Here is a 27534-nt window from a genome sequence, read left to right as displayed (position 1 = left end):
CCAAAAAACAAGTGAAGAAGTGCTGGATTTTAAAGCTCGACAGCTAACTCGATAGATAGCATCTATCGAGGTTTTAAAGGCAGTTTAGCCCGATGCTCGACAGCTGCTTAATAGATAACCTATCTATCAAGAATCATGAAAATTAGTTTTTCAAATCTGATTTCACACCAATCCTTGTATGTATGTTTAGACTTTCTTTTCTCACAACCTTAAATATATATAAGAATTATTTTAAGGGTCGTCAAAGATTGCGCAAGTGTGAGGCAGAGTTTTGTTCATGCAAATTGTGACCGGAGATAGAATTTGTTTTATTTCATATTTCTCTTGAAGAAGTTGCTGCGTTTGTACGCCATTGGGTTTTGTGACCAAGGAGCTTCGTGATCTTCATCGTGTTGATGAACTGAAGAACTTTGCAACCAACATATTTCTCAAGTTGGTGAGTAAGCCACGTACTGGGATCCGTGCATTGATTGGTTAGTCATGTACTAAGAGCCATGCATTGAAAATGAGAGATAATCACTACAGAACAAATTCAATTGTGTATTGGGGTAAGAGTTCAATTGTAAATTAGTATAAGGTACTGGGATTCCTTTACTTATAACCGCTTGTTGTGATAATAGTAGATTCTTGGGAGTAGTGACCTTAAAATCACCCGGTGGAGTTTTTGCCGTTGAGGTTTTTCCCATTCGTAAACAAATCACCGTGTCAACTTTATTTTCTGCTACATATTAACTTAGTTAGTGATTTGTTTGTGCTACCACGCGTTTTGCATGTTAATTGGATTAATTAATTAACTTGGCTAATTAATTGGTTAATTCATCACAAGGGATCAATACATTCTTGGTCTATCATTCATAATCTTTTTACTCAATGACAAAGAGCTGGCTTTATATTAGACAAACATACAAAGACAAATGTTTGATTATCTCAAACTGGAAAGAGGATAATAATAATTCAGAATTTTTTGCAGGGGACTAATTTGTTTGGAGACGTTATCCCCATTTTCCAGATTATGTTCAAAGCCAAGGAGAATTGAAAATGGGAGTCACAACAGATTTAACTTGGAGATACTTGTAAAGGGCATCTAAACCAAAATCTCTGCCAAAACCACTCATCTTATACCCTCCAAAAGGCAAGTCCCGGTCGAAAGCAAAATAGCAGTTGATCCAAATGATTCCAGCACGGATTGATCTTGAAACGGTGTTAGCCACATTCAAGTCCTTGGTCATGACACCTGCTGCAAGCCCATATGTAGTGTTGTTGGCCTTCTTGATCGCCTCATCAATTGTTCTGTAATTGTTCATAAGTATATAGAGATGCAAAATAATAACTAGTTTGGCCTTCTTAACGTGTTGATCTTTGAAAGAGCCTTTATGGGAAAAAAAAAGAAAAAGGAAAAGGAGACTGAAAATTGCACTTACCTAAACTTCATCAGTGACATCACCGGTCCGAATATTTCATCCTTCGCTATTAGCATGTCCTCCTAAGAGAGTTATCACCAACAAAAAATAAATTAACATTGATTAAATTATATCTAACATTTTTTTTTTTTAATCTTCTATGGAAAACCAAAAATTGAATGGAATATTTTAAAGTTTAGATGTACTTTTTGAAGTTTATTATGCACCTTAACATCAGTGAAAAATGTTGGCTCAATATAGTACCCCTTGTTGTGCCCCAAAGGTTTACCACCAGTTAACAAGGTCGCTCCTTCTCTCTTGCCATGCTCTATATAGGAAAGGATCTTATCGAACTGCTTTTTATCAATCTGAAACGTATATCACAAAAAATGGAATAGTGGATCAGAAAAAACGCAACAAAGCCTGGTGTGGGTCAAAATTTTGCTGTTAATTTTTTTAAAAAAAAATTGCTGATATTATACAATTAGGAAGTCATTAAAACAATTTAATATTTGAGTGTATGGTTTTGTTAGGGTCTAAATCTACAGGCATGCAGGTTCTTACTACTTCCATCAAGTTTTTAGGTTCTAGCATACCTTTGAAAACCAATTTTAGGATGTTCCCAATTTTTACCTGAGGTCCTTGACGAACTTTAGGATCAAAAGGATCCCCAACTGTCCAAGATTTTTTTTTCTCCAATAACTTTTTCACAAATTCATCATAAATCCCTTCTTGAACAAAAACACGAGAACTTGCCACACATACTTCTCCCTGAAAAAATGAATAAGGAAAAAAAAAGTCATGGAATTAAGCTGCATATTTTTTAGCCGAATTCATCTATAAAATGCAAATTCTGAACTTGATACAAAACAAAAATTAAAATTAAAACCTTATTATATAGGATGCCCAACAGAGCAAGCTCAGCAGCTTTATCTAAATCAGCATCATCAAAAATTATAAGGGGTGACTTGCCTCCTAATTCAAGTGAAAGTGTTTTCAAATTGCTTTTTGCTGCAGCTTGCATTACTTCACGTCCTACTTCTGTGGAGCCAGTAAAACTGACCTGAAAAACAAGCAAAGTGAAGATGTAATATTACATAGAAAGTATTGAAGTGGCTGTGTAAATTTCTCAAAATATACATAAACAACACAAAGGTTGAAGTGAAAACTAGAAATCAAATTACCGCATCAATGTCCATATGAGAGCTTATAGCAGCACCAGCAGTTGGTCCAAAACCCGTTACAACATTTAGCACTCCATCTGGGATACCAGCCTTAGCCAAGAAAAGTTGTTTTATTATATTTTTAATGAGAAGGAAATTGTTGTTATTTGTTAAGAAAGAAAATAAAAGACTACCGTAGTCTCATTGATTTTAGACACGTTTTAAAGAGTTTGATAAGCTATTATTTATTTCAAAAACTTATAAATAAACATAAATAGGCCAATAAATAAATAAAATATACCTAATTATATTAATTTATTAATTGTCATATCCCAAAGTATTGTATCCTAATTTTTCAAGAATTGTTTTGTTACACTATCCTTTCTGTGTTCATATTCTTTAGAACCATGAAAAGCGATTAATTTATAGGAGCATATACCAGCTTAGAAAGATGAGCATAATAGAGAGCTGAGAGTGGTGTTTGCTCAGCGGGCTTGACGACCATGGTGCAGCCAGCGGCTAAGGCTGGGCTAACCTTCCCTAAGAACATAGAGGTTGGGAAATTCCAGGGAATGATGTGTCCTACAACACCAATTGGCTCACGCAATGTATAGGCATGAAATTCTCGTGACATTTTCAAGACCTCCCCATGAATTTTATCTGCTGCACCAGCATAGTATCGTAGCATGTTTGCTGATTGGGGAATACCAGCCTTGCCTTCACCAAACAATTTCCCAGCATCAATGGTATCTAAAGCCGCTAATTCTTCGGCATGTTCGTCAATCAGATCTGCAAATTTCATCATAATCCTTCCCCTATCCTAATCACCCTCAAAGGAAGAAGAAGACACAATTAGCATTTGTTTTGATGAGTTTCTTTTGATTATAATTTATAAACAGAATAAACAGCTTTTGAAAACATGCATTTTTTAAAAACATAATTTTTTTTTTACCAACACTATAAAGTATAGTTGTATTTTTACACAATAAATAAAATAAACGGAGAAAAATAATTTCATATAAATATGCACTCAACTTGCATTTACCAAAGCGTACTTCAAAAAGAAATTCTTACCCCCAAGATATAAGAGGCTGGTACGTTAGAACAGGCAACTTTATAATTCCCTTTGAGAAGAATGGGATCGATTGTGAGTTTCAGTGACAACCCACCTCGTTTCTTTTTTTAGACTAAAGCGTGACTAACTTTTTGCGCTGTGATAAGTATAGATTTTACTTTATTCTTAAAAACAAGTTGACTTCAAGCAAATTATTTTGCTTTAAAATATATTTACTTATTTTGCTAGAAGATATCATGAACTTCCACACAAAAAAAAAAAAAGGCTAAGCCCAAGAATTTTCTTAACAAACGTCAACAAATTATGAAAAATATAAATACCAAAAGAGATTATTGGACAACTTAGCAGCATTCTTTAAACACAGATTTTAGATTTCTAATTGGTACTAAGTGAAAGTATATATTAAAAAAAAAACCACACAGATTTAGATATCAAGCTACAACTGAGAAAGATTTAACAATTAAACGCCTTCCCATAAATAAATAAATAAAAGAAAAAAGAAAAAAAAAAGAAAATAACTGCCAATATATGTGCCCATTTGGGTCCAGCTTTTCTTTTTTTTTTGGGCTAACTTTTATCTTTTAAATTTTATGTGCAATTTTATAGAACTTTTTATATCTTTTTTAAATACAAATATATTTTAATACACTTTTAATAAAGTAATTAGCAAAAACCTAAAAAAGTTGCTATCAAATGCACACGTGATACAAAGACAGCCGGGCAAGTGGGGCCAGGTCCCGTAGGAAATCAATTAATGACAACTAATACAAATTATTATTTTTTGAGAAAAACGTAGGCGGATTAAGAGTTTGTTTAGGATAGCTTATTTTGTGGAAATTGATTTTTTTTTTTTGTTAAAAATATTGTAGATAAAAGTAAAAGTTAACTAAAATAGTACAATGAGACTCATGAATAGTACTAAAAAGTATAGTAGGTCTATAATTAGTAACAAAAATAAGTTGAATAATAAAATAAGTTAACCTTTTAATTTGGAGCGAAAGACATACTAAAATCGATTTAGCCAAAAGACTTTAGCTCAACTTTTACACTACAAGACTCTTAACACCAATAGGATAGCAGTTGAGATAATAATCTTGTAGTTCAATTGGTTGGTACTTTATAGTGTCCCCTACGAAGACATTTGTAATTCAAACCTCTAGTCTCCGAACTATCAATTTTTTTTTTAAAAAAAATCTAATCTAGCAAGTAGGGCCGTGGTCCCAATGGAAATCAAGTAAGGACAACTAATCAGAAATTAAGAAATGGATTTAGCCATAGGAAATCAAGTAATACAACTAATCAGAATTTAAAACATTGATTTAGCCAAAAGACTTTAGCTGATCAACTCATACCTTCACGTGTCAACCAATCAAAATACTTTTGACACCAAAAAGATAGATGTTGAGGTGTCAACAATTTTATAGTTAAATTGAGTGTCACTTCTTGGTTTTTCCATTAAAGATATCTATAATTTTATCGAATTAAAAATAAATAAATAAATAAAAACCTTGTCTTGCATTTTCAAATTTCCAATTTCCCATTATTAACCATTAAATTGTTTTCACCCAAAAAAAACATCAAATTATAAGGAAAAAAAAAAAGCATTTAAAAAATAAAGGACAAATATACAGTACATACAAAGCCAGACAGGCGGGGCCATGGACCATTGTCAAAAGCTTCACGGGCGGCCTTCACTGCCAAATCAATATCCTCCTCGTCTCCTTCTGCCACCCTCGTAATTGCCTCTTCCGTCCTTGGGTCTATTGTCTCGAATGTTTTCCCTGTTTAATGGAATTTTTTTTTCCCAACAATAATTTAGACATGTATACAATTATGAAACAGTATTATAATATAAAAGAGTAAAGTAACACCATGTGTCATATAATCTAAAGATGTTCGACTATTTACAAGTTTGATAGGAAATGGATATGGTTTGGTTGGTTGAGATGAGAGAAAACTAAATTTGAAAATCTGGAAATGCGGTCAAGTAAATCCAACCAAAGAATAGAACAAAGAAATTAAGAAACTGATCGAGTGCGTGCATGAGAGAGCTAAACCTGAAATGGAATCAACAAATTTTCCATTGATGAATAGCTTCGTGAACTTTATGGTTGGCATCTTGACGAAAGAGTCTGAGTTGCCATTGCTGTGACTTGTCATCTCTCTCTAGTGAATTATTGAGCTCCCTTTGGTTGTGTTCTGAACTGTATACACCCCTTTTATATACAAACAATCATCGATTCACCGCTCTCTCACACACTTATATATATTTATTTGACGGGCATATGTAAAGGCATGCACCTTTAGCTGCTTTATATATATATATATATATATATATGGGGGGACAACTTTTGGATCCAAACAATGACGGTGTATGATCATTGGCTCCATTATACGTCTACCCACTACCTGCTTGCTTTTTTTTTTTTTGTTCTATAAAACTAATTGTTTGCCTTTTCAATAGTGGCAACTCCAGGATTTTCTTTTATTATGCTAGGATTTTGTTGTGGGGAGTAAAAAAGAAAATAAATTTTTTTTTTGGAATATACAATTGTCATATTACATACAATAATCTAACATAGTATTCTAAATAGTATACAATACAACTATATTGTAAAATAGTCTAAAAGAATTATTAGTAGTTTTAAGATTGGTAAGAAAACAACGATAGAATGCATAAATAAATAACTAATTATAATATTTGTCAAATTAATACTAATTTATTATAATCATATGTAATATCAATTAAATAAAATTATATGATAAAAAAATAGTAACACACCTAAGAGTAGGTCTAAGAGTACAAGTTAAACTAAGGAAAATAAATAGTAACTTCTATTAGATTTTGTTTTTGAAGTGTATGGATTTTTAACCACACATGTGGTCATTCTCTAGGAATTGGAGCAAGCACTGAAAGTCTTTTTGGACTCGAAAAACTGTAGAACACTTATCAAACTACTTGATTAGAAAGAAAGAAAATATAAAAGGGAGAAAGAGAGAATGAGAAAAGAATAATATATGTAAATACAGATCAATTAGTTATACAAGTAGTGTAATTTTTTTTTGGATGAAGAAGAAAAGTGCAAGAAAAAATAGTTTCATTATGCCATCAACAATAAAGTAAGCTAGAGTGCAGAGATAAGGTTTATATATTTTTTAACAAAGGAGCAATTTTAAGAGTAGTGTTACTGACAAAACATTTACACAATAAAATCTAGATAACAAGTTGTTAAAGTTATGTAAAAAAGTAATGTCAATTATGGGTTTAGATAAAAAGTCAATTACAACTTGTCACTTAACCTTTATTATAAAAATATTGTGAAAATAGCACTAATATGATTATATATCAAGTTTGTTTCAATTGAGTTTAAACAAAATTCAGGGTTAGGGTGTTCAAAGTTTTATTGTAAGGGTAAAAATTTTTTTTTTAATTTTATATATAATTTTTATTTTGGGCCAAGCCAGGGGGTTCATTTGAACCCCCTGGGCTGGCTGTAGAGCCGCCAGTGCTTTTCAATCTTGCTTACGCGAGATGGCTGAGGATCATGTTGTTCGGGCCCATCTGAATTGAATTATAATCAAATTTCCTTGTTTGTTTCTCTCTTTTTTGATGGATCGAATTATTCTTATTCAGGAAAAAAATTCCCACTGTATAGGTTTGCTGGGAATTTTTTTTCAAAATAATACTAGTTTTCACACAATTTTGTTAGTTAGCACATTTTAAAAACTATTTAGGAAACTAACCTCTCGAGTGCAATAGACTCGATTTTGGTGCGCTAAATCGAGTTAATGCACACGATTTCAACATCCAATGAAACTCGAGACCGTTAGACTCGAGTTCTATTATATAAAACTCGAGTCTGTAGGACTCGATTTTGTTTAACGGTAAACCAGAAAACAAACCCACCCAACTCTTATCTCCTCTCAATAGCAAACTCAGAAAACAAGAACCAAACCCCAGTCCTAATCCTAATCCCACACTCTCATCTTCTCTCAGGCAATCACTTTCAAAGCAATCGAGGGCGATGAAAAGGGAGAACGAAGAGTGGATCAAATGTCATTCTCTCCCACTTCCAGCTCCAAATACCCAAGAACAAAACTAAACACCCACTTCTAGCCCCAAAAACCCAAGAACAAAACCCAAAACAAATACCTAAATTAATCTTGGTAATTTGGCAGAGGAGAGGAAGTATCTCTGCTGACCATAGCAGCACTGATTTTGCAGGTCTTTTCACTACCTCTTTTTTTTTTCTTGCTTTTCCTTGTTCCTTGTTCAATCTGGGCTAACGTTTTTTTTTTCTCTTGTTTTTCCTCGTTCCTGGTTCGATCTGGGTTTGTTCCTTGTTCAATTGAGCAATTATTTGTGTGTGCATCTGGGCATTGAAGGAACTCAAGACCCACAAAGAAGAGAAGAAGAAGAAGAAGAGGAGAAGTGGTTCGAAGAAGATAAAGACCTATAAGGCTAATTTAAAAGAAATCAAGTCCTATGGACTCGAGTTTTATATGATAGAACTTGAGTCCAGTACACTTGAGTTTCATGTTGAAATCATCTTCATTATACTCAATTTAGCACACCAAAATTGAGTCTGTTGCACTGAAGATGTTAGTTTCCTAAATAATTTTGAAAACATACTAACTAACAAAATTGTTTGAAAACTAGTGTTATTTTGAAAAAAAATCCAGTTTGCTGGGCTTTCATCAAATCCCGTAAGTTCATGGAAAATCATTAGTGCATTCAAAAAATTATATTTATGCCACTTTAAGAAAACACCGGAAAGATTTTAGTTTCCAAAATATGTAGGAAAACACTTATTTTAGAATTAGATTACAATTTCTTCCTCGTTCATTTATTTGCCTTAGAATTTGAAAGATGCTCCATAGGGAAGGTTCCGTCAGACAGTCAAATGAGCAACATATCAGTGTTAATTATATTTGATGATGAATCAACAGAAAAATGACGGACCTGCTAATAGAGCACTATTCCTGTAAGACATAAGAAAAAGAATTTTGATGGTACTGGTGTGGCACTTGTCTAAAATCTCCAATGTTAAGTTAGTTAAGTGTGGATTTCAGTTAGTTTAAACTTAATTGATAAAATCTCTGGTCATTGAAATTTAAGAGATCCATGAATGTAATATGTTTCTATATTATAAAAGTTAGCTAATTAATTTACCAGAGAAAATTCTATTACAGTTCATAGATTTCTCATATCTTATTCTAGTAGAGAAGCCACTATTTATTATTTTTTTGTCCTGTTTGTGGCAGAGAGAAGCCATGAATTTATAGGCTTTTTTTTTTTTTTAGGGAGTTTCAACTTATGGCGTCCGTTCCTGATGAGTGCTCTTTGTCATCAGACCAAGAAACCAATTAGTTTTTGGTGTAGGCGGAAATTGAACTCCAGATCTCTTATTCAACCATCAGAGATTTTACCAGTTGAGTTAATTGGAACCCACCATGAATTTATAGGCTTGATAGTGGTGTATGTCGCTCTTTAATTGTATCTATCACTTTGGTTATGGTCCAAATTTTGGGCATTGATGTGGCTATCATGGGTGAGATTGGGGAATCACGTGCCTTGGCTATCATGAATTTAAAGGCTTGATAGTCGTCTATGTTGCTCTTTAATTGTATATGTCACCTTGGTTATTGTCCAAATTGGGCATTGATGTGGTTATCATGGGTGAGATTGGGGGAATCAGTCACGTACCTTGATCATGATGTTACTCTCAATTTCTAGTTCCACAAACAAAGTTTAGCCACAAATTTTGTTATAGTCAATGGTTACGACTTCACCTAATATGTTTTTATGGGATATGAATTTTGATAAATCTATCATTGGATTACATTTTTTTTTTATTCTTCATGCTCGCAAAGTTTTTAGAATATCTAAACTTAGTTGCTATGTCATCAATCAAATATTTAAATTTCAAATTTTTTGTAGTTTAAAATCATTTACTAAAAAAATAAGTTTATGAATTGAATAATAAATAAAATTTGATTGGCTTGAAATTTTATATACATGTTAAGAACATGTAATTCAACAGTTAGATTTTCAAAATTTATAACTATGTCAATTTTTTTAGTGGGAATTGTATTCATTAACTACAACAAAATTTGTACTCAAACTTTATCCGGTTCTAATTTTCATGCTTTTCTTTCTAGGCATAGCTAATCGATGATGACCGTACTTTTCTTGGGAGTTCCAAATTAATACCATGAGATTTATGCATGAGTTTAGTCAATCATTTGATCATCACTTTGATGCACAACTATGTTGGGGATATTACACAAAGTAATAATAGAAGAACAAAATTAATACAAAAGACAAACAGATAATAGATAACTTTGAGGTACTATATCATTTTCCTTAGACAATATTTGCCCCCCACAGTTTTGTTACTAAAGGATTATCGCAAATTTGTCCCTAGGATACAACCAAGATGTTGGGTTCTACAGATAGCAATTCTGGAGAATGACCACAAGATTTCTTGTATTTCTCTTTAACTTCAAGTGAACATAAGCCTCTATTTATACCCATAGAGTTATATTTCATCAAAAAGCACGTATGGAAAGTTAAAGCGTTTCATAAAATAGATAACAAGGCTTGAAACCTCTTCAACCTTTCTAAACAGTCACCAGAAAATTCTGCAAAAATCCTGTTTCACGATTTTCGATCGGTCGAAAATTACTTTCAATCGATCAAGTGCTCTTTTCGATAGGTTGAACAGGAATCGAACAGCGATCAAGACATCTAGAAACTCCAGGATTTTTTCTTTACCATTTTCAATCAATCAAGCCAAAGTTTCGACCAATTGAAAATATTGATTCTCAAATTTTCACTTAGAAAATTCCAGAACTTGAATTTTCACTTTATGAAACCATATTCTCCAAACTCAAACATCATTATTACAACCTATTCTTGCACATACCTATATATACAAAAATCCCCCACTAGGTTGTAATAGTATATGTTTAACTTGATTGATATCCTATCATGCATAATGGAAGGTGTCTTTCAACTTAAACCTCCCTTTAGTGTAATTACTCAAGAAATCAACAGAGTTAATGGTGGTTTGGTGCTTAACCAAAACTCTTATGTGTTGAAATCGGAAACAACACACACATGAGAACATCCACAACACATTTAGAAATCCACTGTTGTTAGCACTATTATGGCCTTGTGCTCTTTCCAGTTTAGTAAACATTTACAAGAGAAAACCCTTTACTCTTGCTAGAAGTGGCACCACTTCTATGTTCACAAAGTTGAAGTTCTTTCTTATGCCTCTGTTACACAGACATTTATACTTTATGAACTTCATTAAGAGTGCAAAACTTATCCTCAATTATATCGTAACAGTATGCACTAATCTATCCTGAATGAGACACAAAATTAGTGCTCTTACTATCCACGTATCAATAGTTTGTTGTTACCCATTAAGCTTCTTAGATTAAATCAATTCGAGGTTAGGTTCCCACTATTGGTAATTCTCTTAAAAGAAGGGTTTTAGTTTCATTCCAATGGATGTTATTCCAACCATATCTCAAGACACTGCTTTGGTTAAAGGGTCTATTAAATTATTATTTGACCTTACATAGACAATTGAAATGGTACCAGATTCTATTAATTGTCTTATGTAATCTTGTCTTAGACCTATATGTTTAGACTTACCATTATACATTTTACTGCATACTCTACCTAAGGTGCCTTCACTATCACAGTACACCAAAATGACCAGTATTGGTTACGGCCACAACTCTATGTCTAACAACATATTTCTAAGTCATTTTGCTTCCTTGCCTGCTGCCACCAAGGCTATAAATTCTAATTCCATGGTTGAGTGAGAAATACACATTTGTTTCTTTGATGCCCAAGAGATGGCACCCTCACCAAGAGTGAATATCCAACCAGACGTGGATTTATTATCACTCACACTAGTAATCCAACTAGCATCTGAATAATCTTCCAATACAGCTGGAAATTCAGAATAAAAGAGTCTCAAACTTATGGTTTTCTTTAAATAACCAAGAACTCTACCAATTGCTTTCCAGCGATTCACACTTGGATTACTTGTAAATCCAGAAAGTTTTTTAACTGAAAATGATATGTCTGGTCTTGTATAATGCATAGCACACATCATGCTAACAATAGCACTAGCATACTCGAGCTGTGCTACTGCTCTTCCAATGTTTTCACCCAACTTTATGCTCCGATTGAAATGTGTATTTTCTTCCTTTATATTAAGATGTTCAAATCTTTAAAGCACTTTATCAATATAATGAGATTGACACAGTACAAATCCCTCACTATGTCTTTTAATTTTGATTCCCAAAATAGTATCTACTTCGTTTAAATCTTTCACTTGAAACATAGAAGAAATATACTTTTTGGTTTCACATACACCTTTCATATCCATACCAAATATGAGCATATCATCCACATGAAGGTATACAATGACTCCATATTCCTTTGTGAATTTGGAATACATACATTTGTCGAAACTATTGTGCATAAAGCCATCTGACAAAATTGCTGAGTCAAACTTCTCATGCTATTGTTTTGGAACTTGTTTCAAGCCATACAAAGACTTGACTAACTTGCAAACTTTCTTTTCATTTCTAGAAAGTACAAAACCCTCAGGTTGTTCCATGTAAACTTCCTCATCAAGATCACCATTTAGGAAAGCTATCTTAACATCCATTTGATATACAATCAACTTATATACGGATGCTAGTGCTAACAACACACGAGTAGACGTGATCCTAGCCACCGGTGCATAGGTATCAAAGTAGTCTACTCTTTCCCTTTGTTTAAAGCCTTTTGCCACTAACCTTGCTTTAAAGGTTTGTATCGATCCATTAGTATTATATTTTCTTCTAAACACCCATTTACAACCAATTGGTTTAGAACCAGTAGGTAGATCCACTAAGACCCAAGTATTATTAGATAATATTGAGTCTATTTCATCATTTACAACTTCTTTCCAGAAAACTGAATCTCTAGAAGACATAGTTTCCTCAAATGTTTTAGGATCATCCTCTGTGTTAAACACTATAGGTATTTTATGTAAGACCACCTGTCTATTACCTTCAACAAGGTACAATTGAGCTTGATAAGAAATGAAATTTGAACCAAAGTCCTTCACTCTTCTTATCCTTTGAATCTTTCTTTGTTCACTTGGTGAACCACTTTCAATCATTTTAGTACCACCCAAAGTAGTATTTGGATTAAAGTCACTTTGTTGTGTTTGTAGGTATCAAAGCATTCATAGAATCTTTACTGAATTTATCCTCAATAAATACAATATCTCTTGATTCCACCACTATATTAGAGCTTAAGTCTAATAATCTATATGCCTTTGAATTTTCAACATTACCTACAAACACACTTTTCATAGCTCTTGGTCCTAATTTTGTTTTTTTTTTTTTGGATCAACCATTCTATAAAAGGCTAAACACTCCCACACATTGATATAATCAAAATTTGGTTTCCTTCCACTCCATAACTCATATGGAGATACTTTAATCTTCTTGGAAGGTACTTTATTGTGCACATGACATGCTGTAAGCAATGCATCTCCCTCAAGATCATGGCATTTACCATGTCTACAAGAGTCTTATTTTTTTCTTTCAACCAAACCATTTTGTTGGGGTGTATAAGAATAATAGAATTTCTTTTCAACATAGAAAAATATTTCTTTGTCATCTTTGCTTGAATACAAATCTCACATTTCTTTTCATCATCGTGCTTATATGATATCATACCATACTTTGACATAAACTTCAAGTATTTGAAATTTAAATGTCCTAATCTAGCACGCCACAAATATAAAGAATCAACAATATAAGCACAACTAGAAACTTTTTAATTAATAAAACTTAGTTTGTACATGCCATCAGTAGCATATCCCTTTCCTACAAATATCTCATTCTTGGATAAGATTAACTTGTTTGATTCAAGTACAACATTTACACCACTTTTACCTAACAAATTGGCAGACACAAGATTCTTCTTGATATCGGGTGCATGAAAAACATTGGTCAAGATCATCATCTTGCCGGAACTCATTTTCACTTCAACGATGCCCTTTCCAAGAACCTTTGTTTTATTGTGGTTCCCCATCAGCACTTGTTGTTCTATGGAAGACTCATCATAAGTCTTGTATTGCTCGTTGTTGCACACATGCACCGTTGCACCCGAATTGAACCACCAATCAAAAGTATTTACAATCACAGCCATATGAACTTCAACGATCATATCAATATGTATGCCACTTACCATGGCAACAATGTCCTCAATGAAATTCGTTTCAATGACATTGCCTTCTTCATCCTTTTTCTTGTTCTTTAAGAGTTTACATTCACGAATGTAATGACATTTCTTTCCACAATGGAAACATACCTGGTTCTTCTTGTCCTTGTTGGGATTCTTGAAGTTGTTCTTCTTAAAACCACTTCCACTTTTGTTCACTTAGAAGTGCTTATTGGTCTTACTCAAACTCCCACTTTGAACATTTCTCACATTGTTTATATTTCCTTTAGAATCGGTGTTAGTCACATCTCTAACCCGACTTTCCTCTTCAATTTGAAGATGTCCGAATTGTTCTAAAGTAAGATCTTCCGACATATGCAGAAGTTTCTTCCTAAAATTATTCCAAATTGGTGGGAGTTTTGCAATGATTGCAGCCACTTGGAATGATTTAGGAATATTGATTGACAAATCACAGAGTTTATTGACCAAAATCTGTAACTCATGCACTTGATCTAAAACTGAGATATTATCAAGTATTTTATAATCAAAATACTCTTGAATAATAAACTTATTTGTACTTACTTTCTCAGTTTTGTACTTTGCCTCCAAAGCATTCCAAATCTCCTTCGGTGACTTCATTGATGTGTAGAGATCATAGAGACGATCTGAAAGAGTATTGAGAATATACCCTCTACATATCAATTCATCTTCCTCTCGTTTCTTTCTTTGTGCCTTAATCTCATCAGTATCTTCATCACTCGCAGTAGGAAAAGGCATCAAATTCAGGTCCAAGACATAGAAAAGTTTAAGTGTAGTAAATAGGAATTTCATCTTGTCTTTTCATTGAGAGAAATTGGTTCCATCAAAGCGATCCAATTTCACCAACTCATGATTCAACATCTTTAACGCTTAAACATCACTTGCTCCCTCCATTGTAGGAAATATTGTCTAAGATTGTTAGAGATATTATACAAAGTAATAATGGAAGAACAAGGTTAACACAAAAGACAAACAGAAAATAGATAACTTGGAGGCACTATATCGTTTTCCTTCAACAATATCCCCCCCCCCCACAGTTTTGTTACTAAAGGGTTATCATAAATTTGTCCTCAGGATACAACCAAGATTTCTTATGTTGGGTTTTACAAATAGCAATTCTGGAGAATGACCACAAGATTTCTTATGTTTCTCTCTAACTTTAAGTGAACATAAGCCTCTATTTATACCCATAGGGTTATATTTCATCAAAAGGCACATATGGAGAGTTAAAACTTTTCATAAAACCATTAACAAAGCTTGAAATCTCTTCAACCTTTCTGAACAGTCATCAGAAAATTCTGCAAAAAAACCTATTTCACAATTTTCAATCAGTTGAAAATTACTTTTAATCGATCAAGTGCTCTTTTTAATCAAACGAACAGGAATCGAACATCAATCAAGACATCCAGAAACTCCAAGATTTTTTCTTTAACATTTTCGATCGATTGGGCCAAAGCTTTGACCGATCGAAAATACAGATTTTCAAATTTTCATTCAGAAAATTCCAGAACTTGAATTTTCACTTTATGAAACCATATTCTCCAAACTCAAACATCATTATTACAACATATCCTTGTATATACCTATATATACAACAAACTAGTCGCTAATCCGTATATATATTACTACTATTTTTAAAAAAAATCTCTTTGAATATTTTTCTCATGCATCGCATGGATTAACGACTAGTTGTTCATATATGTGTCACATAGAAAAATGAACATGTATAATTTTTTTTTGAAGAATAACACAAATGTCATTATATACTTCTAATTGATGCCAATTTGCTTCAAACCTTATATCTTCTTTTGATTATTGTGGTTCAAATACAAAGTTAGATCTAGATTTCATTACTTCTTAAAAAAACTCTAAGGTGTGTGTCTATATATATCTTAATAGCCCAACCAACCTAAACCAAGCTAATTAAAAGCCCAATTCAAAAATTTTCCTGATGTAGGAAAAAAAAAATAATAAAAGAAGAAATAGAGAGCCAAGAGAGGTCAAGAGACTAAAGAAGAGATTGACGGTGACAGTGAGTGACTCACTTCACCAACCACACCGCCGCCACAACTGTCAACCACCCATGTGAGCTCACCTCACCGCCATTAACCCATTGACCAGCCAATCAACCCAGTGAGGCAGTGACTAACCCAAAGTTCTCACATGCCTCTCGTTACCGCTGCTATCGGCAGCTTGACCTACCCACCCCACCTCACACACCGGCCACTATAACCTCCAGCCTCCATCTCGAATCCTGATATGCTTTTAAGTATTTTTTTTTTTCTCTTATTCAACTTTAAAACTTAACATTGATTTTGTATGATTTTTCTCTCTACCCCATACAATTATAATGTTTGTGAATCTATCATCTGTGATTGTGGTTTGTGGTTTTTTTTTTTTTTTTTGTGCTGAGGGTGATTGTGAATTAAATTTGAATATGTAAATCTGTGTTTGGGGGTCTCTGTGTTATTTGTTTTTGCAGCTGCTACGTGTCTGAGATAGTGAAAAGTGAGTTGTGATTTGTCAATAAAGTTTATATATATATATATATATATATATATATATAGAGAGAGAGAGAGAGAGAGAGAGAGAGAGAGAGAGAGAGAGAGTCTGTAGAGAATATATAATTTTGTTTGGTGTTTGAGACTTTGACTATTTGTTGGTAGTGTGGCAACAATAGGGAACAAGCGATAGGTGCAAAAAAAGAAGAAGGTAAAGTTAGGAAAAGTAGTGTGCATTATACTTTCATAGTAGTGGGGGTAATAGTAACAGTCTAACAAAGATAAAGAGACCAAAAGATAAAGAGACAAAAAAAAATACAAAATATAATAATGTCACAAAAATTTGACAAAATAAAATTGGGACTTGTCCATATTGTCAACTCATAATTTTATAACTAATATTTTTAAATTAGGTAAATGGAAAATGATTTTTTGACAGACTCTTTGATCTTATACATTGAAAGGGACATAACTTTAACATTTAGTTTGAATTCAATCGTAGATGATTTTGAAGATTTAAAAAAGCATCAAGTTCCTCTTTCATAGATAATATATTAAGAAACAATAGTGCTTTGAGTCTTTTGTTTTTGTTGGTAGATGATTGTATCTACCAACAACTATTTGTGCATTTGTCTTTGTTGATAGTTTGTTAATACTATATGGATGATTATTTGAAATTTTTTTATTTTTATTTTTTCTCTTATCTTTGGCCCCCTTAGCATGAAATCCTAGATCAGTTCGTGATTTGAACATTAGTATAATATCTAGTTGCTAACTCGTGCGATGCATAAAAGAGTTAACAATATGTAAATATCTTCAACGCTACAATTAGTTAAAAAAATAATGAAAATCAATATTTATAATACAAAACAAAAATAGACATAATTTGAGAAAATAACCATATTGTATTTTTTTTTTTATAAGATAAAACAAAGACACACTATTTATGTTTCTATCATATTTAAACTTTTATGAAACATGGAATAACAAAATACAACAACTTAATGACAAAAGAAATTTTTCTAAGTTCTATTGAAGATTTTAGCTCTTGGGGGGGGGGGGGGGGGGGGGGAATAAATAGAGTGATTCAAAAATAATATTCTATAGAGCATGAGAATAAATAAATAAAAATACTTTGGTGGCATCCATTACATCTAGCTTTCATTTAGCATTTACTCCATCTATAAAAACTCTAGAATCAAACACGGTGTCTAGAGCTAGAAGTTTGGTTCTTGATAAAATATTACACAAACACACAAGCAATGGAAGTAAATATATGAAAAAAGATACACAAACAGAATATTAAAGAAAAAATGTGAATAACAAAAGTAACAGTTAAAGAGAAATTCATGTAAAAGATACCTTCAGGCTTAAGTATGAAAGGTCTATAGAAATAAAAGAGCATAAACGGTGGAGAGAAGGTAAACCGCATAGAGGGTTTTGGTGCGGTGTTGTGTATATATATATATATATAGTAGGTCAATTTGGTTTAAAACTCTCCACATTGCTGAGTAGTAGTTGGTTTAAAACTCTTCAGTTTGTTGAGTAGTATTTGGTTTAAAACTCTCATTTTGACATGATAAATAAATAAATGATGTGGAAAATTGTGGGCTTACCAAAGCTTGTGACAAAATATTAGAAAGTCAATTAATAGTCGAACATCTTTGGTTTGGTATAAAACTCTCCATGTTGTTGACTAGTAATTTGTTTAAAACTCACCACCGCATACCCTTGGTGCGATGGTCACTCCACAAGTATAAGTGTTTGTGGGATGTGTGGAGCAAGGGCCGAGATTCAAATCTCCAGGAGGGAGTTTCACGCACATATACACTAAGATTAGTTTAGAGTAGAACTTCTATCTTGTATAAAATAAAATAAAATGTTTAAAACTCTTCATGTTGTTGAGTAGTAGTCAGTGTAAAACTCTCCAAGTTGCCAAGTAGTAATTGGTTTAAAACTCTTCAATTTGTTGAGTAACAGCCAATTTAATACTCTCATTTTGACATAATCAAAAAATAATGTGTAAAATTGTGCGACTACCAAAGCTTATGTGGACAAATATTAGAAGGTCAACTAATAGCTAAACATCTTTGGCTATTATATATTATATAAGATAATTTAAACAATTTTTCAGAGAGTAACACACTCACAAGTAATTCTAGTACCACAAACTAACACTTTGTCTGCTCTTCGTTTGTTTTGAAGTAATATATTTTCAAGTATTTGGTATCACAAGTAAAATTTTTCAAACAAACCAATAAAATCGGTGCCTCAGCCACCAAAAGCACTAGTGCTGGAGGTTTAGTGACTAGACCATTGGAATCAAAAGTCATAACGATGGCTTCGATGACCAGACTGCTAATGATTGTTGTCGGAACGGTGTCTCCGGTCCACTATTAGAAAAATTGGATTGAACCTTCTGGTTTTCCTAGTTAAGCCAAATCTGGACTCAAAACAAGGTTATCAAAAATCGAGAAAACCGATCAAAACCAAGAATCGGTCCCTTTTCCTGTTCTTTGAATATTCCATTTTTCAAAATCATGCTTCAGCCACGGAACCACCAACATTGGTGGTCGGTGTGGCGTCTCCAGCCAATGAATTGCCAGCACCGGTCGTTAGTGTATAGTCTCCAACCATTAGACTACCAGCATCGATTGTTGGTGCGATGTCCCCAAACCGATAACCTAGTCACCAGATGGGGGGAGGAGAAGCCATTTTGTGTTTTTGAAAAATATTTTACCAAATTTTTTAAGATAAAACATTTTACAACTTTTTATAAAAGGATTTACGGTCAATAGAAAATATTTTTTAAGTTTGACTACATTTTACCTGTAAACAAACACTTAAAAATGGGAAAATATTTTTCGAAAAATATTTTACTTTAACGCTCCATTTGGTTAAAGTTAATTATTTTCCAGAAAAAGTTTTCCCATTTTTAGGTGTTTGTATGTAAAATGTGATCAAACTTGTAAAATATTTTCTGTTGACCATAAAATCATTTATAAAAAGTTGGAAAATGTTTTACCTTTAAAAACTAGGTAAAACATTTCCAAAAACACACTATAGCTCCCCTCTCCCATTTGGTGACTAGGTCATAGGTGTGGTGGTAGTCGCCAACGGTCCAGTGCTCGGAGCTACCATTCCAATGACCAACACTAGCAGTTGAGTGGTCGAAGTCATCATTTCAATGATCGGTGCTAACAACCCAATCATTGGAGACATCGTTTCGACAGTCCAGTGGCCGAAGCCACCATTTCGATGATCGTTGTTGCTAGTTTAGTCACCAAAGACATCATTCCAACAGTGGTCGCCAGCAGTCTTGTCACTGGACCTTTAGCTCTAGTAGTTGTGGTTTTGGTGGTTTGCTTGAAAATTTCACATGTCACACTAAACACCCGAAAATGTTTTACATGTGCAAAATATTTTATTAGTAAAACAAATAGAACATTAAGCCGCAACTTTTGCCACAATCATCCTACATGAAAGACTATTACTGACTGACTGTCTGTCACTTTCACATGAATTTACCATTTTTCTCCACCACTCAAAATTTATGATGTAGAAGTTTGTGCCTTTATGGTACTAGAATTTTGCACACTCACTTTTATTATAAAATCTAAAATTATGTGTAACAAAAATTATGATAGAGATATTTTAATAAAATTTAGGCGTAAATGCACTTTTAGTCCCTACATTTTGGCTTTTTTCATTTTGGTCCCTACATTTTAATTTCACCACTTTTAATCCCTAAATCAATTAATGCGTGTTATTTTGGTTCTTTTCGTCAGTCAACAAACGGAATTATCTAAGGTGGCTAACAGAAGACTTAAATATTATTAAAAATTCACATCACCCATGACACATCAGCAATTTCCAAATCCACGTCACCCATTACAGAATCCATGTCAAATGCCATGTTAGCATTTAAATTAATAAAAAAAGCTAGCTAAGAAAATTTATTTAAAAAAAGTAAATTAATTTTTTTTTTTAAAAACCTTAAATCTAATTTAAACTAAAATCATTTCTTAAAAAATAAAAATTCATAATCGTTTTAATTCTTTTTGTTTTTGTTTTTGGTTAACCTCATCAGCTTAAAAAAAATCTTCTGCACTCTCTACCACTAATCTCAAACTCCCTCTTTCTCTCTCTTCACCCTACACTCTCTACCACTAAGCTCACAAGCTCAGCCTTCTTCTCCACCAGGCGCCGGAGCTCACAAACTCACAAGCAGACCAACGGCAAGAAGATCAATGTGAGCAAATCAAGACAGCAGATCAAGCTTCTCTCTTGATGCAGAGAAAACGATGGGAACAATGGATTTCATTGGAAAAATGAACTCAACCTGGGTGAGAGAGAACGATGGCGTTGGAGCCCCGGATCGGAGTGGTCGAGGTCACTTTGCATGAGGAGTTTTCCGCCAAAGAAGGAAGGCAGAGAACATTGGTGCTCTTGTGTTGTTGATGGCGGATTTGGGTTTGTTGATGGTGGATTCGAAGCTGTTGATGGTGAATTTGGGTTTGTTGACAACAGATTTGGTGTTGTTGATCGGCATGGTGTTGTTGTTGATGGCGAATTCTGGGTTTGTTTGTGTTTTTTTTTTTTTTTTTTTGCCCTTGATGTTTTGGGTTTATATGTGTTCTAAGTTTGTTTGTGTTCTGAGATTTTGCCCAAACTGTTCTAAGTTTGTTTGTTTGGTGTTTTTTTTTTTTTTTTTAATGCGGATTTGTATATTTTTCTGGATTTATGGGTTTGATTTCCTAGAGGTTTCAATGTTGATTGTGTTGGAATCTTTTGTACTGAGATTGATTTTGAGTGGGTTAGTCAATTGGGTTTGTCTTGATTTGGAGAAGAACGTCAAGAATGAAGTTCATGTTCTAGGTTGGAGGTTTCTGGGTTTGACATTTTTCTGGGTTGGAGGTTTGATGATTTTTTCATGTTCTGGAGGTTTGGTGGAGGATAGGAATTTTGTATGAAATTTTGCATTGTTCTAGCTTTGATTGTACTTTTGTTCTACGTTTGATTGTTCTTGGATTTGAGAAGAACATGAAGAACAAGTTCTTGTGCTCTTACCTAAAAATTAATAATAATAATAATAATAATAATAATAATAATAATAATAAATTAGATTTTAATTGGTCACATCAGCATTTGATGTGCTAGCAGCGCACTTAGTTTGCCACCTCAAATATTTCTGTCTATTGACTGACAGAAATGACCAAAATAGCATGCATTAATTAATTAGGAACTAAAAGTGGTAAAATTAAAATGTAAGGGCTAAAATGAAAAAAAGTCAAAATGTAAGAACTAAAAGTGCATTTATGCCTAAAATTTAAACACCATCTGTTTAGGCATGAAAAAAAAAGGATGGTTGGGTCAGAAATTTAAAAGAAACTAAAAAAAAAAAGTAAAGAAAAATGTAAACCTAAACCCTTTAAAAAAAATTAAAAAGAGAAAAAAAAAATCCTACATTTGGTTCAGGTTGAGTCAGAATTGAAAAAGCCAATCCATCGCCGTTGCCCTATAATTGATCCACTGATAAAACAAAAGGATGCACATTTCCAGGGACTCACTCTTGATAATCAAATCCACCTTTCACTCATATAAAGAGAGAATTCATGGGGAACCTTGAGTTATTCCCACTTCAACCACCAATAAGGGAGAAACAGAGAAAATTAAGATAAAAGGGTGTACTCCCAAATGACGAAGCAGGAACTCATTTCAAGATTACACAAAAAAGAAAGAAAAAAGAATCCTCTAATTATATGGCTACTGCTGCTTCTAAATTACTGTGTATATGATGAAGGTTGGTATGTGGGTGGAGCAGCATTGCCATAATCATAAGCACCATAACTAGTCTGGCCTCCATAAGAAACAGTGGCCCGATAACCAGCGGCACCCATGTTGTCCACAGGGAGTGAGTAATGCTGTTGAGGAAGTGCAGCAGGACTTTGACTGTGGGGAACACCATAGCTCGAAGCATAAGGAGTTGTATTGGGACCATCATACATACTTTGGCTAGGATAGTTGTATGGCCCAGAATATCTTGCAGCAGGACTATGCTGTGCAGGAGGAGCCGGGTTCCTCCGGCTGAAAGGAGGGAAGGCATTACTAAATTTGGCTGCTTTGGATGGACGGAAAGAAGGTGGTCCACTGCTCCGGCCACCACCAGAACCATAAGCTCGCTTGTTTTGAGGCTTGCTGGCCCCTGCTGAACTCTTTTTCCTTTCTGCCTTGGCTTTCTCCAGATGAGTAGCCCTCTTCCTCAAACTATCAAGGGAGAACTCTGATTCGAGCTTGTGGTCTTCTACACATTTGATGATGGCTCTAATGGAATTCAACTCCAGAGTGCTTGACTCCTCCTGAAAACATTGATTTAAAACAAATAATCACACAGAATACATAAAATCGGATGATAGAAAACTTATATTTGTACATGTTACACATACTGTTGCAGCCATGCTATTATTTCCATTCTTCAAAATGGTGCTAGCATTCTTTTTGGAGTTCTTGAGATAAGACTTAATCAGAGAGACAGCAGGAAATCTTTCAGTCAAACCAGCCTCAGAAGCAAAATACACCGCCTCCAACTCTTTACCACTCTTCACTAGTTCATCAATAATATCTGTACAAATGAGAAAACTCCTTAATGAAGATGATGTGGCAAAATGAAATTAAAGAAAGTTGGACATCCGCACAAGTGAATAAGGAACTGAAGCAATTTTACTTTGTTCTTATCCTTAGTGTGCATTTGGATCTTGATTGTAACTATAAGCCAACTTATTGTTTTTTTCCCCAACTATTTGCAAGTCTCATGTGAGTCTTCTACTTATTTTATTAGCTTTTACTTTTTATCTATAGTACTTTTAGCAAAAAAATGTTTTGCAAAAAGCTAGATAAGCCATTCCCAAACAAACCCTTGCCATCAGCTTTTTCATTTAGCCTTTAGCTTATTTTGTTTATGTACAACTTTTTAAAACCTCACTTTTTCAAAGTATTTGCCTACTTTCAACAAAAACCAAATAAGCTGATACTATACGGACCATTAGTTAAATTATACTATGAGTCACTGTAGTCAAGATAGGTTCAACTGAAAAGAAACACATAAAAAATGAGAGATTTCCAAGCATGAATGTGTGGAACATGTCATAAACAAATGGAATATGATCGGAAATCAACCCATACTCTCATGTCCTTATTTATTAAAAAAAAAAAGAGCCTAATTTCAACATGTCAAATTTGACATTATTCCAGAGGAAAAATAGATAACACATCACAGGATTCAAAACTATGTATGCGAAAGCACTTTTTTTAGACTGTGAATCAAGGGAAGACATTAAATGTATCTTTAAAAGAACACCTATCTGTAAAGGTTCCAACACATTTGCTAAATCTATTATCAAGTAATTGATTCTTACATCAACTTGATATTTTCAGGCAATAATGACTCCTGTAACTCAACCTACCTCTCTTCATACATCTTTTCCACAACAACAGGATGTTAATTAGTATATACTATACATAGATTATCACATTAATTTAATTAATGGCTATTAAGAGACTTACTTAAACTTCTAAGCTTTTGCTAGTAAAATAAACTATCGACCAGGAAGGCAACAAGAGTTTGGTTTGTGCCTAAAACTATAGGTGAAAGCTCCCCATGCGCAGTCAGTTCATAAGTTCTATGCCCCATCGACCATTAGTCAAGGCAACACACTTCATCATCGATATAAACCACCCTTTTGCATCGATATAAATTTCTGAATGCATCTATAAAGGAAGGTCTGACCATGGATCCATAAAACAACTATGTCTAAGCACATCAAATGAATATACAGTAGATGGGTTCAGTGATGATCCTTAATCTATTGAGAATCAGACATTTGACACTATTTCAATCAACTATTCTAAGTATACTTATATACATGTTGGTCATCAAACAAGTATTAATAGTTTGATTATAACTCATATAGAATTAATGAAGCTTGACTTAGACAAGATTGTAGCCACAATCATAATCTGATACATGTTTTTCAGGATGGAAAAGAGACATCAACCTTAACAATGTATAAAAGGATTCAGAAATTCACGATATGTCATTGTTTCTAATTTTCATAATCTCTTGTATCCATAGATGCCATGTTTGTAATGGCCCCATTTTGATCACACACACCATACGTAATGGGCTATTAAAATACAAATGTTCAAACGCACCATGTTCCGCATTCAGAACACCAAATTCTTTAGTAAACAGTTGCATTTCTTTTGTTAAATAGGCACAACCAACCGCAATGGCAATTAATGTTTGCCTTATCCAAGAATTGGCATTCACAAAACAATAACTTGCAATACAGATTACCATAATTAAACATACCAAAAAGTTTAAACTGTAATACAAACATACACTACAATGCAACATATAACACAAACAAATATAAGCAATTAAGCTAGAAGCCAATACCAACCTCCAATTTTCTCTCCGAATCCCAAGGCAGCCGCAAGCTTCGCCATATCCCTCCTGGCCGCAAACTCCACCACCAACTTCCTCAAGTACTCCTCATCAAACCTCGACCGCAACCCGAACCCAAGCACCATTTGCAAGAGCATCACGGCCTCAGCAGGCCCATATACCGCACTGCCTTCCTCGTCCATCTGCCCTTTCCAGAGCAACACCATCTCCGCCGCCCTCTCCACCACACTCCTCGCAAACTCCGGTCCCTTATTCTTCTTCGAATTCATCTCCGGAAACAGCGCCTGGATCAGCATTCCACACGCCCACCGCTTATCAGCCGATTTGCGCTTCAAGAACTCCTCCATTGCATCCAACACCAGCCTCGGGGGGTCCACCGCCTCCGCTATCGCCTTCGAGATCTCCGCACGCAATGAAACCGACTCTTTCCGCTTCGAAACGATGTACCTCACCAGCCCCGAGGAATCCACTCTCCGGGAAAGCGATTTTAGGGTTTCCGACAATTCGGCAGACGCGGAAACGGGTTTCCCGAAATCGGCCAAGGCGGCTTCTCTCTGCTCCTCAATGCGTGCTGCGGCGGCGGACTCGCGCTCGGGAATCGAGTCCTCGCGGTGGGACAGAGACTCTAGGGTTTCACGGGAATTGGATTCCAGGGCTTGGATTTTGGTTTCCAGGGACTGGGATTTCTGGGAGAGAGAATCTTGGAGGGAAATGAAGCGGTTGGATAGGGTTGAGAATAGCTGGGTACATGAGGATAGAATCGTCTTTTGGGCTTCCAGGTCGTCGAACAATTTCTGAACTCTGTCTGAGTTGATTACCAACTCGGTCGCCATGGCTGGGAGATTGAGCAAACGGTGACGCTTCTTGGAGGTATCTGGTTTAGAACCCTAAACCCTAATTGCGAAAAAGAAGAAGAATGTTGTGTGGTATTCTGATATTTTCTGAAGCTGAGAGACTGAAGTCAATTATTTGTACGTAATTTTTAATTTTGATTTTCAGAGTAAAAGAGGTTCCTTATTACTGGTTAAATTACAAGAAGGTCCTTTAACTAGTATTATATATTATCTCTCTACCCCTAAACTTCTTTTATTATTTTTATTTATTTATTTTTAAATGGATAAACTTCTTTTAATTTGATACACACCTAATCGTGAACAAACTCATCAACGCGACGATCATTCTACAAGTATAAATACTTGTGGGGTGTGGGGGTAAAAATTGGGGTTCAAGTCAGTATAATTATAGATGGATCAACGCTTTAGTTCAAGCTTTCAATAAGATTCTACAATCAAACGAACCTGAAATTCCTAGAGTCTTTTGGCTGAATATTGCAAAAAAGTGAGTTTTTTTTTTTTTTTTTTGTGATATGGAAACTGTTGAAAGTTATTTGGGAAATTGAAGAAAGAATCAAATTTCGGCAACATTGTTGCCAAATTTCTAACAAAAAGTCAAAAAGTATGAGAGATGAGAGAAAAATGATGTGATAGCTGGAGTGAAAAAAATTTGAATTTCAATAATGAGATTATCGAAATCCTGCTGCCTAGATGAAGTGCCCAAAGGAGAGAGTGCTCGAAAGGAAAAAAAATCAATTGTGGCAACCAAGTTGCAGAAATAGGAGGAAAAAAAAAAAAGAATCGTGGCAACCAAGTTGCCGAAATTGTAGGAGAGGAGAGAGAAAATTTTAATAGGAATTTTGGCAACCAAGTTGCCAAAATTTTAGGGGAGGAAAGAGAAAATTTTAATAGGAATTTTGGCATATCGAAAACAAAGGGAAAAAAAAAAAAAGGAATTGTGGCAACCAAGTTGCTGAAATTGTAAAAGAGAGAGAGAGAGAGAGAGAGAGAGAGAGAGAGAGAGAGAGAGAGAGAGAGAGAGAGAGAGAGAGAATTTATGAAGTTGCCGAAAATGGAGGAAAAAAAGAATTGTGGCAAATAAGTTGCCGAAATTGGAGAAAAGAGGAGAGAGAAATCGAAAATGAAAAAAAAAAATGTGGCAACCAAGTTGCCAAAATTGGAGAAAAGAGGAGAGAGAAATTGATTTGGGTCGGAAATTGAAGGAAAAAAAGGAATTCTGGCAGCCAAGTTACTGAAATTCAAAAAAAAAAAAAAAAGAGAGAGAGAAAAATTGATTTGGGGCAATTTGAGGAAGAAAAAAAGAATTGTGGCAATAGAGTTGCTAAAAATTGGAGGAGAGAGAGAGAGAGAGTTGTCAGGTTAAAAAAAATATTTTGCATAGATTCTTATTCTAAAAAGTACACATATTCTTATTCTTTCCGTATGCTAGTTGTAAGGACACAATTCAAATTCCCAAATTATGACTGGAAGGAAATGGGCTTAAAAGGCCTTTTTTACAATTAATTTGTAGAGGATGGGTTTGTAATCTAGATTTCAAGGATGGTTTAGATAACGAGGAAAAGAATGGGCTTTGGGCCCAATGGCACAAAAATAAAGAGTTATCTGCAAGAGTAAGACTGAAAGTTCCTCCTCGGACACAATCCGAGGATAGTTTACAATAGTATTTCTAAGGTTGGATACAATTATTATCATACACTATTGGCCCTTTTTCTTCCTGAAAAAGCCCTCCCTTTCTTCGTAGGTCTTCCCCTTCATTTATACTTCTTTTTCTTCTCTTCATCGTCTT

General features: G+C 34.1%; 3 protein-coding genes across 4 annotated transcripts; all 3 read right to left on the bottom strand.

The window, feature by feature from the left end:
* Positions 1-860: 860 nt before the first annotated feature.
* LOC142628852 (aldehyde dehydrogenase family 2 member C4-like) lies at positions 861-5930 on the bottom strand. Of its 2 annotated transcripts, XM_075802891.1 has the most exons (9): positions 5696-5930; positions 5277-5419; positions 3003-3383; positions 2585-2674; positions 2290-2463; positions 2034-2171; positions 1628-1768; positions 1422-1483; positions 861-1290 (listed from the first exon to the last, which is right to left on the bottom strand). In XM_075802891.1, exons 1-9 carry the CDS (start codon positions 5796-5798, stop codon positions 1017-1019), a joined length of 1506 nt encoding a protein of 501 aa, XP_075659006.1. In that variant the 5' UTR covers positions 5799-5930; the 3' UTR covers positions 861-1016. The 2 variants fall into 2 exon arrangements, with proteins under 2 accessions (XP_075659006.1, XP_075659008.1); XM_075802893.1 differs by lacking the exons at positions 5277-5419; positions 5696-5930 and adding an exon at positions 3638-3770.
* Positions 5931-14106: 8176 nt separating this feature from the next.
* Positions 14107-14718, bottom strand: LOC142634263 (uncharacterized). Its single transcript, XM_075808559.1, has one exon. It carries the CDS (start codon positions 14716-14718, stop codon positions 14107-14109), a length of 612 nt encoding a protein of 203 aa, XP_075664674.1.
* A 7281-nt stretch (positions 14719-21999) lies between these two features.
* On the bottom strand, positions 22000-25867 carry LOC142621520 (FRIGIDA-like protein 4a). Its single transcript, XM_075794790.1, has 3 exons — positions 24890-25867; positions 22874-23049; positions 22000-22786 (listed from the first exon to the last, which is right to left on the bottom strand). The coding sequence occupies exons 1-3, from the start codon at positions 25725-25727 to the stop codon at positions 22211-22213; spliced, it is 1590 nt and encodes a 529-aa protein (XP_075650905.1). The 5' UTR covers positions 25728-25867; the 3' UTR covers positions 22000-22210.
* Positions 25868-27534: the final 1667 nt, after the last annotated feature.

This window comes from Castanea sativa, chromosome 1 (genome assembly GCF_040712315.1).
Source record: "Castanea sativa cultivar Marrone di Chiusa Pesio chromosome 1, ASM4071231v1".
In the NCBI taxonomy this organism is placed as follows: Eukaryota; Viridiplantae; Streptophyta; class Magnoliopsida; order Fagales; family Fagaceae; genus Castanea; species Castanea sativa.
This window is presented reverse-complemented; position numbering and strand designations above follow the sequence as displayed.

Excerpts from the sequence above, each read along its gene's own strand:
- LOC142621520 (XM_075794790.1), bottom strand. The coding sequence starts at position 25,727 with ATGGCGACCGAGTTGGTAATCAACTCAGACAGAGTTCAGAAATTGTTC. Across the intron at positions 23,050-24,889 it reads ATTCGGAGAGAAAATTGGAG|ATATTATTGATGAACTAGTG; the intron begins GTTGGTATTGGC and ends TCATTTGTACAG. Across the intron at positions 22,787-22,873 it reads ATAATAGCATGGCTGCAACA|GAGGAGTCAAGCACTCTGGA; the intron begins GTATGTGTAACA and ends CAATGTTTTCAG.
- LOC142634263 (XM_075808559.1), bottom strand. The coding sequence starts at position 14,718 with ATGAAATTCCTATTTACTACACTTAAACTTTTCTATGTCTTGGACCTG.
- LOC142628852 (XM_075802891.1), bottom strand. The coding sequence starts at position 5,798 with ATGACAAGTCACAGCAATGGCAACTCAGACTCTTTCGTCAAGATGCCA. Across the intron at positions 3,384-5,276 it reads GGCCCCGCCTGTCTGGCTTT|GATAGGGGAAGGATTATGAT; the intron begins GTATGTACTGTA and ends GAGGGTGATTAG. Across the intron at positions 1,769-2,033 it reads AAGTTCGTCAAGGACCTCAG|ATTGATAAAAAGCAGTTCGA; the intron begins GTAAAAATTGGG and ends TATACGTTTCAG.